The sequence below is a fragment of the Ochotona princeps genome, chromosome 30 (genome assembly GCF_030435755.1).
Source record: "Ochotona princeps isolate mOchPri1 chromosome 30, mOchPri1.hap1, whole genome shotgun sequence".
Taxonomy (NCBI): Eukaryota; Metazoa; Chordata; class Mammalia; order Lagomorpha; family Ochotonidae; genus Ochotona; species Ochotona princeps.
In genome coordinates this window covers 6,972,153-6,989,708 of record NC_080861.1, presented here as the reverse complement: position 1 = coordinate 6,989,708, position 17,556 = coordinate 6,972,153, and the positions used below count along the sequence as shown (strand labels likewise).

Below are 17,556 nucleotides of genomic sequence, written 5' to 3'. Positions count from 1 at the left end.
TTTGGAAGTACTTTTGTGTTATGACAAAAAATATTAAGACTGACAAAATAGGAAAAAGAAGTATAATTCTGTTTAATACAAGTAGTTCTGGCCGTGTATCAAATCTGACTCTATGGAAAACACTCTGGCATTTGCTGGACCACTATGAACCTCGTTTGCCAGCAGAAACATTTTCTCCAAGAGTCTTAATAGGATTTTGAGAAGTTCTCTGTTTACTTGGTGGATTTTCCTGGTTTTGAAGAAAAACTCAACAGTTTCATTCTTCACATTGTTTTTTTTTCCTCCGTAATGCTCATTTAGCCAGAATGTACCTAGCAGCTGAAGTCTTACCAAGTCCCTCAACCACTACCCCACTCAACATGAATCGAATGGCCTTGTGCCGTTCCAACCACCCCATTCACCCTCGGGTGGTGTCATCATGCCCTGTGGCCTCGGGCAGTCTTGCTGGCAGAGCTGATGATGAAGCAGGATCATGAGGTCGTAGTCTTGCCGGCATCCTGGACAGTGACATGTGCCACTCGGCTGTGTCCCCATGGTTCTGCCCACGTGTGCCCCTTTGACTCTGCATCTCTGCTTGCCTGGCACATCTCTCTGATTGACATATTCTTTCTTGTCACGTATAAGAAAGGAGTAGGCATTGTGGCACAGCAGATTAACCCGCCACCTGGGAAGCCTATAATCCCATATTAGAGTGCCGATGGAGTCCTGGACTCTACGTGTTAACCAACTCTGGGAGGCACCCAATGGTGGCACAAAAACTCGACTTCCTGGCACATGCTTGGGCGACTCAGATGGAGTTTCTGGCTCCTGGCTTCAACTTAGCCCAGCCCCACCATTGCAGCCACTGGGAGAATGAACTCATGGGCAGGTCATTCTCAGTCTCTCTCTCTCTCTCTCTCTCTCTCTCTGCCTTTCAAACAAATAGTTATTTTTTTTTATTTTCTTTTATTTATCATGATATGGTTTTGTAGATAAAAAGGTTTTTCCCTTCCCCTGCCTCGTTTCCTCCCCAGCACTGTTATTCCCCAAACGATTTCAGTATAGGAATAGTTAAAACAGTTCACTTGAAGCTGTGTAACTGTTTCATGATGTTCTGGGTATGGGTAGAGCTATGCTGTCTAGTGGCATGCTGCGTGGGCACATTAACATGATTCGTACTGGGAGTAGAGACATGTACTGTAACATCACCCTACTACCCAGTATGCCAGTCTTCAGTATACTGTTCATCTGGGAGAGTGTGTGTAAGTACTTGGTTACCTACACGGTTTTTTGTAGTTTGCCTAATTGACTTTGTCAGAGGCAAATTGGAAATAATTGTCTCTTCCACTTGCTTGCTTTTTCAGAGACATATACTTTTAGCATCATTTTGCTGTGTGGGTGCCTCAGTAAATCAAGGTGGATTAGAAGTGAAGCAGTTGAAACTAGAACTAGCATCCATATGGGATGCGGTGTTTGCAAACAGTAGCTTAACCCGTTATGCCACAATACTGGCCTCCCTCATTTTTTTTCTTTTTTGTGAAGATTTTCTTATTGGGCCCAGTGCAATGGCTCAGCATTAAATCCTCACCTTGAACATGCCGGTAACCAGCATGGGCACCAGTTCATGTCCTGGATGTTCAAATACCCTTACAGCTCCCCGCTTGTGGCCTAGAAAAGCAGTAGGGGGTGGACCAAGGCTTTGGGACTCTGCAGTCATGTGGGAACTCAGAAGAAGCTCCTGGCCCCTGGCTTTGGCTCAGCTCAGCTCTGGCCGTTGCTTCCACCTGGGGAGTGAACCAGCAGACAGAAGATCTGCCTTTTTCTCCTTGTCTCTGTAAATCTACATTTCCAATAAATATGTAAAAGATTATAGCAGATTAAGAAATAAAGAAATGAAATATAGAGAAGACAGTATGGAATCGGAAGGTAAAACAACAGCATAGTGCCATTAATGGCAACTATTGATGATCTGCTGACTGCGCAGATAGTACAGGACTTCGCCATGAACTCCTCACTAAAGTAGTATGTTCAATCTTTTCATTCTTACTTTTGAAAGGTGTGAAAAATCTTAAAGTACTATTGATAACATAGAGACACGCTGATGAAACTAGCAGAAAAATGACCATGACTGTAAACTGTAACTATTTATCCCAGAGACAAAACAGATAATTAGCAGTGTTCTTACTTTCTTGAACTCTACATAAAAGTGACAGCCACTTGCATGTGAGCCAAGGTTTAAAGATAGAACTGGATCAATTTCTGGCTGTTCCTTTACTGTGTCACATGACATTGGGCAAACAACCAATGATTCTGAACTGATTTCTTTTTCTAATGGTGATGAGTTTGCTGTGAAAAATTTGTGACTGTAAGATCACGTTTGTAAAGGTGTTACCCACTAGGTACTGTAAATAATAGCCAGCGCTCTCTGTGGTCTCCGAGAGGAGGAGGCAGGACTGAACAGACTCGGCCTCCTCGGCGTATTCAGGCTGTGATCCAGTTATCTGCATGTTGTGCCTAATTGATGCCTCACATGAACAAATTCTCCCTTCACTCTAATCTTCAATTTCTAGCTACATACAACAAATTCTAAATAACTTAATTGTATGGTATATTATCATTTAGTAAAATCATCTATTGCTTTCCATGTATTTGTATATGCAGATAACATTAGATAGTTCAAGAACACATCAGTCATTCAACAGTGCAGTCGAGACAGTGAAGTCATGCAGCGGTAGTTGATGGGAGCTGCGGGAAGGACAAGAGCAGTTAATTTCATTCTCTTCTCGTTAAGCTGTGCCTCCTCCCTCCGTCACCATCCATCAAAGCACAGGGCCAGTTAGTGCCTCTCGTCCTTCACACCGGCGCTCCCTTGTGACTTCATCTGCAGAGTCCTCCCTGATGTCCTCAAGGAAGCCAGATTGCCCTGGGATCTCCTCTCCTAATAGATTATTATACATCCTTCATTATTCATTTAGCATACACATAATGTTTTAAAGATTCATTAAAACAGTTACACAGAGAGAGAGAGAGAGAGAGATCTTCCATCTGTTGGTTCACTCCCCGAATGGTCACAACAGCCAGAGTAGGACCAGACTGAAACCAGACAGCAGGAGCTTCCTCCTGGTCTCCCGTGTGAGTGCAGGGGCCCAAGCATCTGGGCCCTCTGCTGCTGCTTTCCCTGGCACTTTGGCAAAGAGCTGGAGCAAATGTGAAACACCCACGACATGATTCAGCACTCATGACAAGTATTACACTCCTGGGAGAAAAGCAGCCAAAAGCTTGCAGGCATTCCTAACCTGGTTAATGCCAAATTCGTTAACTATGTACCAGGGTGACAATATAGTTGCCTATTTTTTTTAAGATATGTGTGGAAGGGAGGGAATGCCAGGCTAGGACATGCCAACCTTGCCCCAAGGTAGAGGGGCTGCTGATTCCCGGAGCAAGGAGTCTAGGGATATATTAGAATGGGTGCAGCTGAGGGCATGTTTGACCAGGAAGGAATGACTTTTGGGGTCTTCCATGGACCAGGCCACAGCACTCACAGGTAGATGAATGAGCTGAGGCAGGGTGGTTTAAAAGAGAGAAACTTGGACATGTCTGGATCAGGCCATGACACCTGCTCGCAGAGGAGACCTGAGCTGGGCTAAATAAAATCGCCCATCACGGAGCAGTGAAGAGGGTCCATTCCTGGGGCTGGGATAGACTGAGCAGCTTGCCTGTGAGGTGAGGGCTGTAGCACAGGATGACTGTGTCAGGCTGGCACACAGCACCCACCAGAGTGTGAGAGAGCTGAGTCTGTGGCCACAATCTATAGGGGATTTGTGGGATGACCTCTGTGGAGCTGTAGCACCTGCCAGTTTGCACAGAGGACTGGGAATGGTGATGAGCGAGGCAGTCTGGGCCGTTTAACTCACCTGACACACATGGGAGCTGGGGCTGGGAGGAGGCCAGGTGCGGGCCAGGTTGGTCAAGGCAGCACCCATCAGCATATGTGTGGGCCAGAGCTACAGGTGCCTCAGACTCAGCTAGGCTGCAACACACATGGTTTGTGCATGAGAGCCAGATGAAATGTGGGATGGATCGGACTAAGCTGCAAACCATATGAGCACATGCAAAGACCAGGGCTCGGGGCAGCCCTAGTCAGGGCTATTGAGGGTTTCCCCAGCTAGGTCACAGTACCCACTGGTACGTGTGAGGACTGTCTGCTGCAGGCTGGGTTAGGCCATGTTACAGTACCCACTGGTACATGTGAGGACTGTCTGCTGCAGGCTGGGATAGGCCATGTTACAGCACCCACTGGTACGTGTGAGGACTGTCTGCTGCAGGCTGGGATGGGCCATGTTACAGCACCCATCAGCTCACATGAGATATGCGTTGGGATGTGGACTGCGGCATCCACCTCTATGTGCACTGGCTGGTGCCGGTGATGGACCGAACCCAACCCTGCATGGCTGGACCCCCAAGAGTCAAGTCTGAGGTCACCCCAGTGAGATTTCCTTGGAAACCTTCACAGCTGGACTGCTGAGCTCAGACACCCCAGCCACAGAGAAAATTGTAAGATATGTCTGACCTTGAAATGCCTGTGCAGTGAACAGCATGCCCAGATGCACACAGGGGACATGGCAACTGGTTAATCTAGGCCAGCAGAGAATGTCAAGTGCCTTGTCAGAGCATAGAAGGAAGGACAGATTGTATAACTTTCTCGGCCAAGCTTTGCAGCAAGTGTCTGAGTCTGTAGATGTGCTAAGGTGGACTTGGTCAGCCAGTTAACCTTGGAAAGATTTTCTCCACCCTGATGCAGTGAAGCTGACATCTCAGTACTTTCAAAACCACTCAAGTAACCCCTCGAAACACTCTTTCCCACACTGAGGTCTCTGACCCCATCAGTAGTGTGTGAGGGAAGTGTAACACAGCACAGGGTAAGGGAATTCTAATGATGGAGATATGGTGCATGGGCCTGGCACTGTGGCTTAATGGCAGAATCTAACAGGAATAGGTAAAAGGATATATTAAGCAGTAGTGGGGTGTGCATACAGAACATGTAATCAAGAAAGGGCTCATAGGCCCAGTGTAGTAGCCTATTGGCTAAACACTCACCTGGCATCTATTGAGATCCAATATGAGCACCAGTTTGTATCCCAGCTACTCCACTTCCCATTCAGCTCCTGAGTGTGGCTTTGGGAAGCCGTAGAGGACAGCCCAAAGCCTTGGGGCCTTGCACCCGCATGGGAGATCTGGAGGAAGCTCCTGGCTCCTGGCTTCAGATCAACTCAGCTCTGGCTACTATGGCTTTTCCCTTTGTCTCTCCCCTTCCCCCAGATACAGAAAGGAAAAAAAGAGAATGTGGGAACAATGGTCTAACCCACTTTCCTGTAGCCCTTGACCCTTTGTGCTCTAATCAACTATATAAACATCATCAAAATTAAAAAAAAAATGAGAAAAAAAATAAACTTTATATTTTCTTCCAATATTGATGTAGGGTATAAACTAGTGGTATTAACAATACCTGAAACACTGCCATTAAAAGCAGTCATCACTGTTTCACACTGCGTTACAGTTGATAAAGATATCTTGAAATACCATTTACAGTCATCACTTCTTCAAAATTATAATAATGATTAGACCAGCTACTATATCTTGTTATTTAATATATTAATACAAAAGCACATGTCACTGTGCTACAAAATTGTTAAATATTTTGATTAGTTTTTCAGTATAATTGAATTCCTTTATGACCCTCTGTGTTTTTCTTCACGCTTTTGAAAGAGATTACTCTGAAAAGGAAGCCAAAGTCGGCAGCAGAAGCAGAGCAGTCCCTGGCAGAAAAAAAAAGATTGAGACCCAGTGGCACAGATAGCGGAATGAATGAATGGCTTACAGATGGTGTGTGCCAATCATTATCGCTAAATATTTGAGGGGCCTTTGGTGTTAAGGCTGAATGGCATCAAGGGTTATTGATTGAAACAAAAATGCCTCCCAGCGTTATCTACTGCTTAGAGAAGCTCACATCTCACATCAGCGGTGTTTTTCATAAAGACGAAAGCCCATCATCTGCGTGGACTCTTCTCTCGGGGGTCTTCTCTGCGCGGGGACTTGACATGCTTTATTAAAACAGAGACTAGGCCCAATAAGAAAAAGGAGCTCTAGTGTGTATACTGTTTATATTTACATTTCTGATTTTGCTGTTCATTTAAGAACTTGAAGGTTCATTATTGCTATGTCAGTGTTGCACCAAAAAATGCACCACAGAAAATAACAACGCAATAGGCAGAGGTTTGTCACCTGGTTTGAGTCCAGCTTCCTGCTAATGGACACGAGATAAGGGCTCAGTTGCTGGGGAACCCTTTCCTCATGCGCGAGCGCTGAGTGGAGCGTCCAGCTCGTCAGCCTGGCCCAGCCCTGGCCGTTGCAGGATGGGAACCGGAACTTACACCCAAGCTCTGCCCTATGGGATGTGCTGCTCGTTCCAAGCGGCAGCTCAGCCCTGGAAAGTTTTCTATGTACATAATGAAGCTTGTGAAGTACTCAGGAACAGACAAATGGATATACAGATTTCTTTAAATCTCCGAAGTAAGAATCTCCCCACCTAACCCCCTGCCGACACGGAAGGAGGGAATAGGTGAAGAACGGAAGTCGTGCCTGAGAAGACCTGCCCTGGAGGTTTTGAGGCCTGCCGCTACAACAGATGTAAAGGGGCAGGTGTCTGTCGCATTAGCACAGCACGCGGGACGCTTGGAGACGGTTCCAGAGTGCCTGGGTTCAGAGGCCAGCTCCACCCCTGCTTCCGCAGACTCACTAATGCATACCCTGGGAGGCTGCAGACAATGACCGAAGCTTTTGCAATCCACATAAGAGACCGAGAACTTAGGGAATAAAGTCACAGATGAAGCTCTCTCTATGTCTCTGCCTCTCAGATGAATAACATCAATAAATAAAAATTTGTAGAAAGAAAATTTGTTAACCTAAATTCCTTCTTTCCATTTATATAAATAGCAAATTGGGGGAAGGGTGTGTGTTACTCTGGCATCTTCCTTGAATGTTCAATTCAAAAATATAAATGCATTAGAGAAAGGAAATGTTTTGGTTTCGCTTTGGGTGTCTATTGTTTGAGTTGAACATAACGCACAGGTGGTTTCCAATGTGTCCCTGCCATCTGAGTCTCGGCTTGCCAGGGTGTACAAGGGCATGCCACTTTGGGGAATTGGCCTTATTCAGTCTGTGAAATGAGACTGGCATGGGTTCAGAGGTTTTGTCTGTGTCTTTACCCGATGAGCAATGGATTTGCTTCGTTTTTTTTTTTTTTTAACTTTTTCTCTTCTACAGTTTTTTGAAGTTTTAATTTACAGTTACATAGAGGAGATTTATCTGAATTTTTGTCAGTTGCTTTTAACACTTAGTACCTAGCAAATTCTTAGTACCTAGGAACTATTAATATATAAACCAAAGCGTATTTTTATAGTGGTATTCAGGTAATATAAAGCCAATATTTATATTCCTGTTTTGATGAAGATTCGTATTAACTTGATGAAAGTAATATATATGTTTGTGTGTATATATATATACGCACACATATATGTGTATACAGTTCAGACTTTGTAATATTAAAAAAAAAGTTAACCAGGTCTTCTTATTCCATTTTTGCAGCTTGATTTTATACTAAGTATGTGAAATTAATTAACTCACAGTGTGGTTTGTTTCAAAAAGAAAAAGAACTGGTCTAAATACAGAGAACGTGGCTCAAGATCCTCATCCACATAAATACACACAGGAAGCGAGTATTGTCCTCAGTCACGAGGAACACAGAAAGAAAAGCAGCGAGGGAAGAAGTAGTGTAAATAGTCGGTTTGACAACGGCGTCCAGACCGCACCGCTGGGAGTGATCTGTGCGTGTGTTCACCTGCAAAAGAGAATCTTGTGAGCATTTAGGATTGTGCTGTCTCCCTGTTTGATCCCAGTGTTAACTGTGTCTGTGTTTGATGAAGAGGTCAGTATGTGGCAATGAGAGAGAGAGATGGTGAGACCTTTCTGAGCCCTCCAGCAATCACAAATTTCCCCAGCTTTAATTACAGGCAAAAGAAAAGACAGAATTAGCATTTTAATATAGAAATATCTTAGGCTTTAGGAGAATTATGATAAATCTAATGTTGCCTAGTGAACCAAAGAGGGGATATTACAACAAACTGTCTCCTTAGGAATATCTGTTTAAATAAAGGCAACAATACTTCATGCTTATCTTTTTTGGATAATTATCACTATTTCAGGCTGTTCTTTGTTCCAGATTTAAAATACCTTCAGTTGTTTCTTTCCTTCTTCTTCTCCTTCTTTTTTTTTTTTATTAATTGGCCGTGTTTGCTTTCTATGAAACCACAGGAAGAGAAAATCTCTCTTTGGTTGGCACTACCAAGCAACTGTTTTAGGGAGAGCTCTGCTCTGCAGCTCCAGTTCACCTCGCCACGGCTTCTCTGCACTTGGGTATGTTTAGGGGAGCTCATTTCAGTTACGGCAAATTAAACCAGCTCCTCTGCCATGGCTGAGGTTTGCCCACCTGGCTCCCTAAAACACCTGCAACATATGTTTGCATAGCCCTGGAATGCTTTGCCTTGGGGGTCCCAGGAAATTCCCCCAGAGCTTTTTGCTTATGAACAGCTGAGCAATTCGTTTTTCTAATGATGGTTGCTTTTCCCCCAGCCTTGAAGCAATCACATATTCACTATAATAAGAATCTCATTTTTCATCAAAGAGAAACGTTCGACACGTTGTTACAGTATGGTTTCTCCTTCTAAGCCTTGTGTGTCCTTTTTTCTAATCTGGCAGGCTGAAAGAATTGCAGGTTGGTAGCAAGATGCTAGACGAAAGAAAATAAGTAATTCTTCATCTTGTCACATGCTTTGTTTTTTTCATGCCAGACATATATTATACTATCCATATAAACAATTGTTGTCTGTTAAACACAAAAAAGAACTTTGTCAGTTTAGTGTAAAAACCATAACCAGTAGGGCCCAGCGCCATAGCCTAGCAGCTAAAGTCCCCCCCACCTTGCAAGTGCTGGAATCCCGTATGGGCACTGGTTCTAATCCCAGTAGCCCTGCTTCCCATCCAGCTCCCTGCTTGTGACCTGGGAAGGCAGTCAAGGACGGTACAAAGCCTTGGGACCCTGCATCCACGTGGGAGACCCAGAAGAAGCTCCAGGCTCCTGGTTTGGATCAACTCAGTTCTTTTTTTTTTATAAGATTTATTCATTTTATTACAGTCAGATATACAGAGAGGAGGAGAGACAGAGAGGAAGATCTTCTGTCCGATGATTCACTCCCCAAGTGAGCCGCAACGGGCTGGTGCGCGCCGATCCGGAGCCGGGAACCTGGAACCTCTTCCAGGTCTCCCACGCGGGTGCAGGGTCCCAATGCATTGGGCCGTCCTCGACTGCTTTCCCAGGCCACAAGCAGGGAGCTGGATGGGAAGTGGAGCTGCCGGGATTAGAACCGGCGCCCATATGGGATCCCGGGGCGTTCAAGGCGAGGACTTTAGCCGCTAGGCCACGCCCCGGGCCCTCAACTCAGTTCTTTCTCTCTCTCTTCTTCTCTGCCCCTTCCCCACCCCATCAGTAACTCTGACTTCCAAAATGAATAAATATATAGTTTTCTTTGGGAAAAAAAATCCTTTAAAATAAAAATAAGTATCTATTTTTTCATTTGACTGAAGCTAAGATTTGTTCATTTGTCTCCCTAGACAGACAACGTAGTCCCTGTTGCCTGTCAGTTTACCTACAAGTGAACCTTACATGTGTGTTTTTAATAATTATTTACAACTGTTGGTCTTGTATGTTTTTGTTTGTGTGAGAAGTATTCCAAAATATTTTGGATTTTTAAAAGCTCACTCAGGAGAGAGAAAACTAAATTAACTACAAGATTTATAGGTAAATTAAAGAACCATCAGTACTGATATTTATTTATTTTTTTTTTTTTTGAATGAAGCTATTTTCATTGTGTTTGAAACGCAGGAAGACAGAGCAAGAAAGAATTTCCATTCACCGGTTCGCTCCCCAAGTGCATGCCACAGCCAGGATGGAGCAGCGCAGAGCCAGGAACTCAGAACTTAATTCGATTCTCCCGTGTGTGGGGCTGTCACCTGCTGCCTCCCAGTACATGCAGTGGTGGGAAGCTGGTATCCTAGCTGTATGCAGGGCTCAAACCCAAGAACTTCACTGTGGGATGCTGCGTACTAAATAGTGCCTTCACTGCTATGCCAAAGGCTTTCTGCCGTGAGTCTTAGTGTATGAAAGTACTGCATTGTCCATGTGTTGCTGCATACGGGCATACAGTGCTTTAAAAGCATATGAGGTGGGCCTGGCGACGTGGCCTAGCGGCTAAAGTCCTCGCCTTGAATCCCATATGGGTGCCGGTTCTAATCCCGGCAACTCCACTTCCCATCCAGCTCCCTGCTTGTGGCCTGGGAAAGCAGTCGAGGACGGCCCAAATGTTTTGGGACCCTGCACCCGCATGGGAGACCTGGAGGAGGTTCCTGGATCCTGGCTCCGGATCGGCACAGCACCGGCCATTGTGGTCACTTGGGGAGTGAATCATCGGACGGAAGATCTTCCTCTCTGTCTCCCCTCCTCTCTGTACATCTGACTTTGTAATAAAAATAAATAAATCATTTAAAAAAAAAGCATACGAGGCATCTAGCCCTGTATTGTCCAGTACACTAGCCACAAGTCACGTTGTGTGGCATTTGAAATCTGGCTGGTTCAAACTGAGATGTGCCAGAAGTAGGATGTAACAAATAGCAATACAACTTGATATTGATTACGTGTTGAAGTGATAACATTTTAGTATGTTTAACTGAGTAAAATATTACCAAAGAACACTTTAAATTCAGATGAAGTTTGCATTTGTGACCCATATCATATTTCTGTTGTATTTCCATTAAACAGTGCCAGACTGGATTACTTATATGTCTGCATATTTATGTTTGAAATGCTGTTTGTCAACATCACCTTTGAGGTTTTATTGTTTTGGTTTCCAGTATAGTGACACTTTGAACTGCCTTTTCTTGGTTAGCAGCAAGTCTGCTAGGAATTTAGTCCCCAGTGAAGGCGTTACTTGAGCCTTTTCCTGTGTTCAAAGTAGATGATTATTCCAAATAATGGCTCCAAGCGCCTAGTAGATGAACACATCAGGTCTCCAGCTGCCTGTCATTTCTTTATAAAGATGTTTCAGGAAATTTGCTCCATGTGATCCCTTTCGTTATTTTCTATATTAACAAAAACAAAACCTATATTTCCAGATACTGAGAATAAAGAACAGAATTAGTCATGAACAGTAATCCTATGTACGTTCATTTTAAAAATAAAGCATGATGCACTGTCAAGCTGTCAGTGTGACTTCGACCTTCATTTTCTTTTCTCGCTATACTTGATTCCCGGTTGTCATCAACGAGCATGAGAAAACCTGTAGATTTCCTAGAGAGAGCAAAGTTGCACTGGTAGACCAGTAGTATGGTAGCCATGGAAGCATCAGTTATCTTCATCAAGGCCATTCAGATTTGATTATCATCGCGCTGTGTTGCGTACGGAACCAGTGGCGTCGTAGCTAGAGCTGTGTCAGGGGATTGTCGTTTCTGTCAGATGATTAGGGCTGGCGTGGAAGCAACATGACAGGGTTGAGCTGTGTAAATATTCTCTTCTCAACAGAGCAAGAAAAGGTCCCTCGTGGCCAGCGAGATGCCGCTTGTTCGCTTGATGAATTTCAAACTGTTTAACCTTAGCAATTATATCCTGGCTCTCCCTCAAGCCCACGTGCAGGTCTGTCGGTCCTGGAGATGATGGCTCCAAGGACTGATATCTAAGCACACTGGTGATTTTGTATGAAAGATAAAATGCAGCATTTCTGCATCTAAATGTATCTCTCAGAGCGCAATGTATGCTCTGGCTCCCGAGACCTAATCATTACTTGAATGCTGTGCTCAAGTAAACATGAAAACACTTTTATTTGGAAGTGCTTAAAAACTTTTTAAATGGGGATGCAGCATTTTAACACGGCAGAGATAATAACAATCATTTAAATTATGATGATCTTTATTGTGTGTATGTAAACAGTTTTATAAAGTAGAAGTGTGTTGGTTTTCTTGTCCACAAGGAGCTTGGTGCACTTGAGTAACGGTGCCACTTTAATACAGACACACCCGACAAAAGGATTCAAGGCTGTGTCTGCGTTGCCGGAGAGGGCAGACTTACCTGTGCTTGTGTGAGGATGTACATTGATGCATTTGTTTTTGTGTCATCATGATTACCCTGCTAATATTTCTACTACCTGGCATGTTTTGGGAACTTATTAAACTCGTAAATAAGGATATACGACATAGAAATTGCTAACTTTAAAGCAATTGCTGAATTTGAAATAAATCATTCATTTTGAAAGAAGGACTTGGTGTGCCATCTAGTGGATCTACTTAGCACTCTGACCATCGGAGGCCACCGGTGATTGTTAAGTTTCCTCTGCCTCACTGCTTTGTGTCTCTCAGCACTTCAGTCAAAACAAATAGTTTGCTCTTGTGTTATATCTCGTACAGTTTTTCTGTTTTCTTATCGTTTGATCTGCTGTTTTGTGAGCTATATTTTAACTGATTGAAGGCATCAAAAATCTAATGTTAGGAATGATCTGAACTATGAGACAGGTAAAAATATATTGGAATAGTTTCAGTGTTCAAGCCGAAGAAAGACCAGTTATAAAAGAACTGAAACAGTAGAGGCAAAACGTAACCACACTAATCAACAAGTCTCATTGTTACACACAGTCCTTTCTGAAGTAAAAATTATTATATTTTTATGTGTTAATATTCAAGTCCAGTAGCCTTATGTGTTTTCATGTATTGGTTGTTTCTTTTTTTTTTTTTTTTCAGAGAAACCCAAGACCAGTGACTTATCAGTTCCATCCAAATTTAGATTATTACAAAGCACGAGGAGCCGACCTTATGAATAAAAGCCGGTAAGTCTCTTCTGCCTGTGCTGGTTAAAAAATACAATTTCAGAAACATTTTTGGAAAATTTTACACAAATACTAGAAGATATTTCCCGCATTCAAGCATGTTAATGGTTAATGTGCATAATGAATCATTATTGAGTGAGCTATCTGCCTTTTTTAAGGAGTAACAAAATGGCAGGTTTTGATGCAAGTGGTGAAGATGAAGAATTAAATAAAGTAAACTTGTTACAGTTTGGAGTTAGGCAACTTCATTTTTCTAACACTAATAAACTTGAATAAATTGTGCCTACTTGTATAATCTTTTTCTAGATCCTTGCTGTTGATTGAAAAGAGGCAGTTTTATAATATATTTTTAAATTATTTCAGTAACAAAATTAAAATTGGGTTTCCCAACTGTCTTTAGAACTACACAATAAGCTTATAAATGCTTATATGTGCGTTTGTGATTGCATACATAGAAATTTTAAGGGTCACTGTAGGAATAAAGAACATTAAAATCCCACTTTTTAAAGAAATCAGCACTGTTGTGAAGGGTTGATGAACAGTCCTGCTCTTTCATAATGCTGCACTCAGATGTCTCAAGAGTTAACTTGTCGAAGCAGCACCACCATTTCAAGTCAGAATGTAATTTCAAAGTTTACTCTGGAAGACTTAAAATGTTAGTAATGATAAATGTTGCCAAGTTGTCCGAATTGTCTTCTGTACATATATTGCCGTCTGCGCCGGCTTTCCCTCAGTAGAAATCCAACAGCCTGAATGTACATTTGCGGAATGCATATCCATAGTGTGTTCTGCAATTCCTGGAGAGTTAAAATTCCTGCCACACAGGAACTCATCATCCAAGGGGCGAGGAGGGGTTTACATCAAAGCGGCTAACTTAGAGCTTGCAGTGTTGAGAGTGCCCCAGACTAGAAGTCGGCAAGACTGGCCGCATCCTGCTGCTCCTCACCAGCATGTATGCACTAAATAGAAAGGCATGGAAGACCCTTACAACAAACAGGTGCCCAGGGACAGCAAAAGTTAGGTTTCGACGGAAACAAGTTAAAAAGGGTCCCATTAAGACCGCCTCTGCCAGACCTGGCACGGTAGCCTAGTGACTAAAGTCCTTGCCTTGCATGCACCTGGATCCCGTATGGGCACCAGTTCGTGTCTCAGCTGCTCCACTTCCCATCCAGTTCCCTGTTTGTGGTCTGGGAAAGCCCAAAGCCTTGGGACTCTACAGCCGTGTGGGGGACCTGGAAAAAGCACCTGACTCCTAGCTTTGGATCAGCTCAGCTGCAGCCATTGTGGGTACTTAAGGAGTGAACCAGCAGACAGAAGATCTTTCTAGTTTTGTGTCTCCTTCTCTCTGTATATTTGCCTTTCCAATAAAAATAGAATCTTTAAAAAACAAAAAAAGAAAGAAATATTGGGATCAACACTGTAGCCTAGTGGCTAAAGTCCTCACCTTGAACGTGCCAGGATCCCATATGGGTACCAGTTCGTGTCCCGGATGCTCTGCTTCCCATCCTGCTCCCTGCTTGTGGCCTGGGAAAGCAGCAGAGGATGGTGCAAAGCCTTGGGACCCTGCACTCACATGGGAGACCTGGAGAAAGCTCCTGGCTCCTGGCTTCAGATCGACTCAGCACCAGCATCGCAGCACTTGAGGAGTGAATCAAGATCTTCCTTTGTCTCTATTCCTCTCTGTGTATCTACCTTTCCAATAAAAATAAAAGAAATCTTAAAAAAAAAAAAAAAGATTGCCCCTGCCATAACAGTATCTAACATAGCCACCACACTTGCTCCTTTGAGACACTACACTGAAGACACACAGCCACCCCCGGGATGCTAAATCTCACTGGCCTGGACTATTTTCCATCAGCCCTCCCCTTTTGTGAGAACTTCTCTGCTCCTGTCCTTATGGAAATAAAACTTCACTTCTACTCTTATGGTTATATCCAGTCTAGTGAATTGTCGTCAACACATTGACACCAGGACACAATCCCAAGATCTTGTCAACAGTTTTCCTGCAACAGTTTCTTAAAATATCTTTAAAGACTTATTTTTTTTCCTTTTCTTAAAAGAATTTTATTTTTTTATTTTGTGAGACACTTCCATAAGCTCTGTAATTTCCCTTACCCCTTTTGCAAATTCCCTCTCCCCCCACCACTGATTTCCCCTGTATTATTACAGCAGTACAGTCCTTCATAAGCAGCTATCAGTCCATCATTCTGGTATTGAAGTATATCCTGACATGGCAGGTACAGGCAGTGGCAGAGTCCAGCATTCTGTTGTCAAGATACATCCAACAGTTTCATTAGGAGTCCATCTTTGATCTAGAAGTAGGGATGTATAGTCTCTATTACACAGTTACTATACATCCCCTTAAATGAAAAGCCATAAAACAAAATCAACATCAAGATTATAGTTTAAAAGTTTACAATACCATGAAGTTAAATAACATGCTACTGAATGACCAATGTGTCAGTGAAAAAATGGAAAAGAAAATAAAAAAACCGTCTTAGAGAAAATGATGCTACTGTATGACCTATGAGTCAGTGAAGAATTTAATAAGAGAAAATAAACTATTTTGGAGAAATGAAAATAAAAATATCAAGCCCATGAGTTGCAGCGAAATCAGTATTGAAAGGGCTATTGATTTTATATTATGCATGAAGGTTGCCTTTTATCAGAGAGATCATATTTTGGGATTGGCTTATTTCGCTGAGCATAATGGTCTCTAGTTGGGACCAATTCATTGTAAATGGTAAGACATGTACTTTTATTGGAAAGGTAGAGTCACAGAATGAAGGAAACATAGATCATTCATCTGCTGCTTCACTCCCCAAATGGCCACAGCAGCCAGAGCAAAGCTGATCCGAAGCCAAGAGCTAGGAGCTTCCTCCAGGTCTGCTGTGTGGGTGCAGGGGCCCAAGGCCTTGGGCCGTCCTCTTCTGCTTTCCCAGGCCGTTAGCAGGGAGCTGGATCAGAGGAAGAGCAGCCAGACTTGAACCGGTGCCCACATGGAATACCGGCATTGCAGACAGAGGATTCAGTGTGCTGAGCCACCGCTCCAACCCCAACCTGCAACAGTTGGAACCCTGTGTCAGTGTCATGTCGTTGCAGCTTTGATGGTAATCTGCCACCTGTTTTGGTGTAATGTGTGATCTCTGAAGCTCTTTGTCATTTGCTCATTTCATCTGAGTCTCATTTTCACAAATGAAAAACTTTTCTTTGGAGTCTCATGTTCACTTAATTCAACACATTCTTACTGAAGGCCCAACTTTGTTTATTTAGATGCCAGAGGTACTCAACAAACACATCAGGCGCAAGTCTCTGTCCTCGAGAATTTTAGTCTCCTCAGTTTTCTTGTCATTCTCTGTCCATTACCCCCACCCAGACGGTCGCCATTACAGCAGTCATCACTAAAGTTTAAGGGTATTTATCAGCTGTCTCCCAACTTCCCCCTGGACTTTGAGCCCCCTGAAGGAAGGCACCCTGCCTTCCTCACCACCTGGTAGCAAAGCCTTGAATAAGGAAAGGACTCGACGAATATTTGTTGTGTGTGTATGTTGTAACATTCTTCCACCCCATTCCCAACCATCCCCATTCCCCTCCCCAGCGAAGGAAAAAGACTTCATCCTTTTCTTTTTTCCCTTCATGTTCTGCTTTTCTTCTATTTAGCCTTCACTCCCTGCATGTTTCAGCAAGAGTATTGGCTCCGTTTTCCATATTTCATTTAAGCACATTGTTAAGATTTTTATGTGAGATTTCATTTAATAAGTAGAAGGAAAGCTTTTCATCATCTCTTGCAATTTCAGAGCTTAAAATTGAAATTGAACCAAGTGAAATGTAAGGTGTCTGGTTAGAGGGCATCAGTGATGGCGCTGAGAAAATTGACAGATCCTTGAAAATATATCAGTTTGTAACATTCCCACACTCACAGTACACTCAGAACACAAACACAGAAATAAAGTACAAACGCTTTCCTGACTCAACAACGTTTTAACCGGCCATGGTATACCCCAAATGGTAAAAGATAACAGTCACTCAATGAAAGCAATTACAAGCAGCAAAGATTAAAAAGGTGGTTAAGAAGTGGTCAAAAGTGAATAAAAATTAAAGCAACAATAGAGCACCATTTTCACTTTTCATATCAGCAAATTAAAATTGAACCAGGAACCTGCATGGTGGCACTGCAGGCTAATCCTCTGCCCAGTGATACCAGCATCCCATGTGAGCACCAGTTCATGTTCCAGCTGATCCACTTTTAATCCAACTCCCTGCTATGGCCTAGGAAAGCAGCAGAGCATGGCCCACGTCCGTGGGACCCTGTATCATGTAGGCGACCCAGAAGAAGCTCCTGGCCCCCAGCTTCAGATAGCTCATCTCCAGCTGCTTGTCCATTTGCACAGTGAACCAATGGATGGAAGACCTGCTCTGTCTCCTTCTATCTCCATAAAATCTGCCTTTCAAATAAAAATAAATAAATCTTTTTTTAAAAAAAAATAAGCCAACATTGGTGAAGGTGCCATGAATCCCTTCAGTCAGCAGCAGAGGAATACAGATGGACAGACTTGGTGATCTCAGCCAAGATTTCTTCTGCTGCCCCTTCCCC

At 43.2% G+C, this 17,556-nt stretch overlaps 1 protein-coding gene across 2 annotated transcripts in view; it reads left to right on the top strand.

The window, feature by feature from the left end:
- Positions 1–17,556, top strand: part of TBC1D5 (TBC1 domain family member 5) — a 273,887-nt gene that overhangs the window by 201,437 nt on the left and 54,894 nt on the right. For both annotated transcript variants that reach the window (XM_058657229.1, XM_058657228.1), the window contains exon 15: positions 12,877–12,962. In XM_058657229.1, the coding sequence (XP_058513212.1) occupies positions 12,877–12,962 (86 nt within the window). The remainder of the gene's footprint in view (positions 1–12,876; positions 12,963–17,556) is intronic.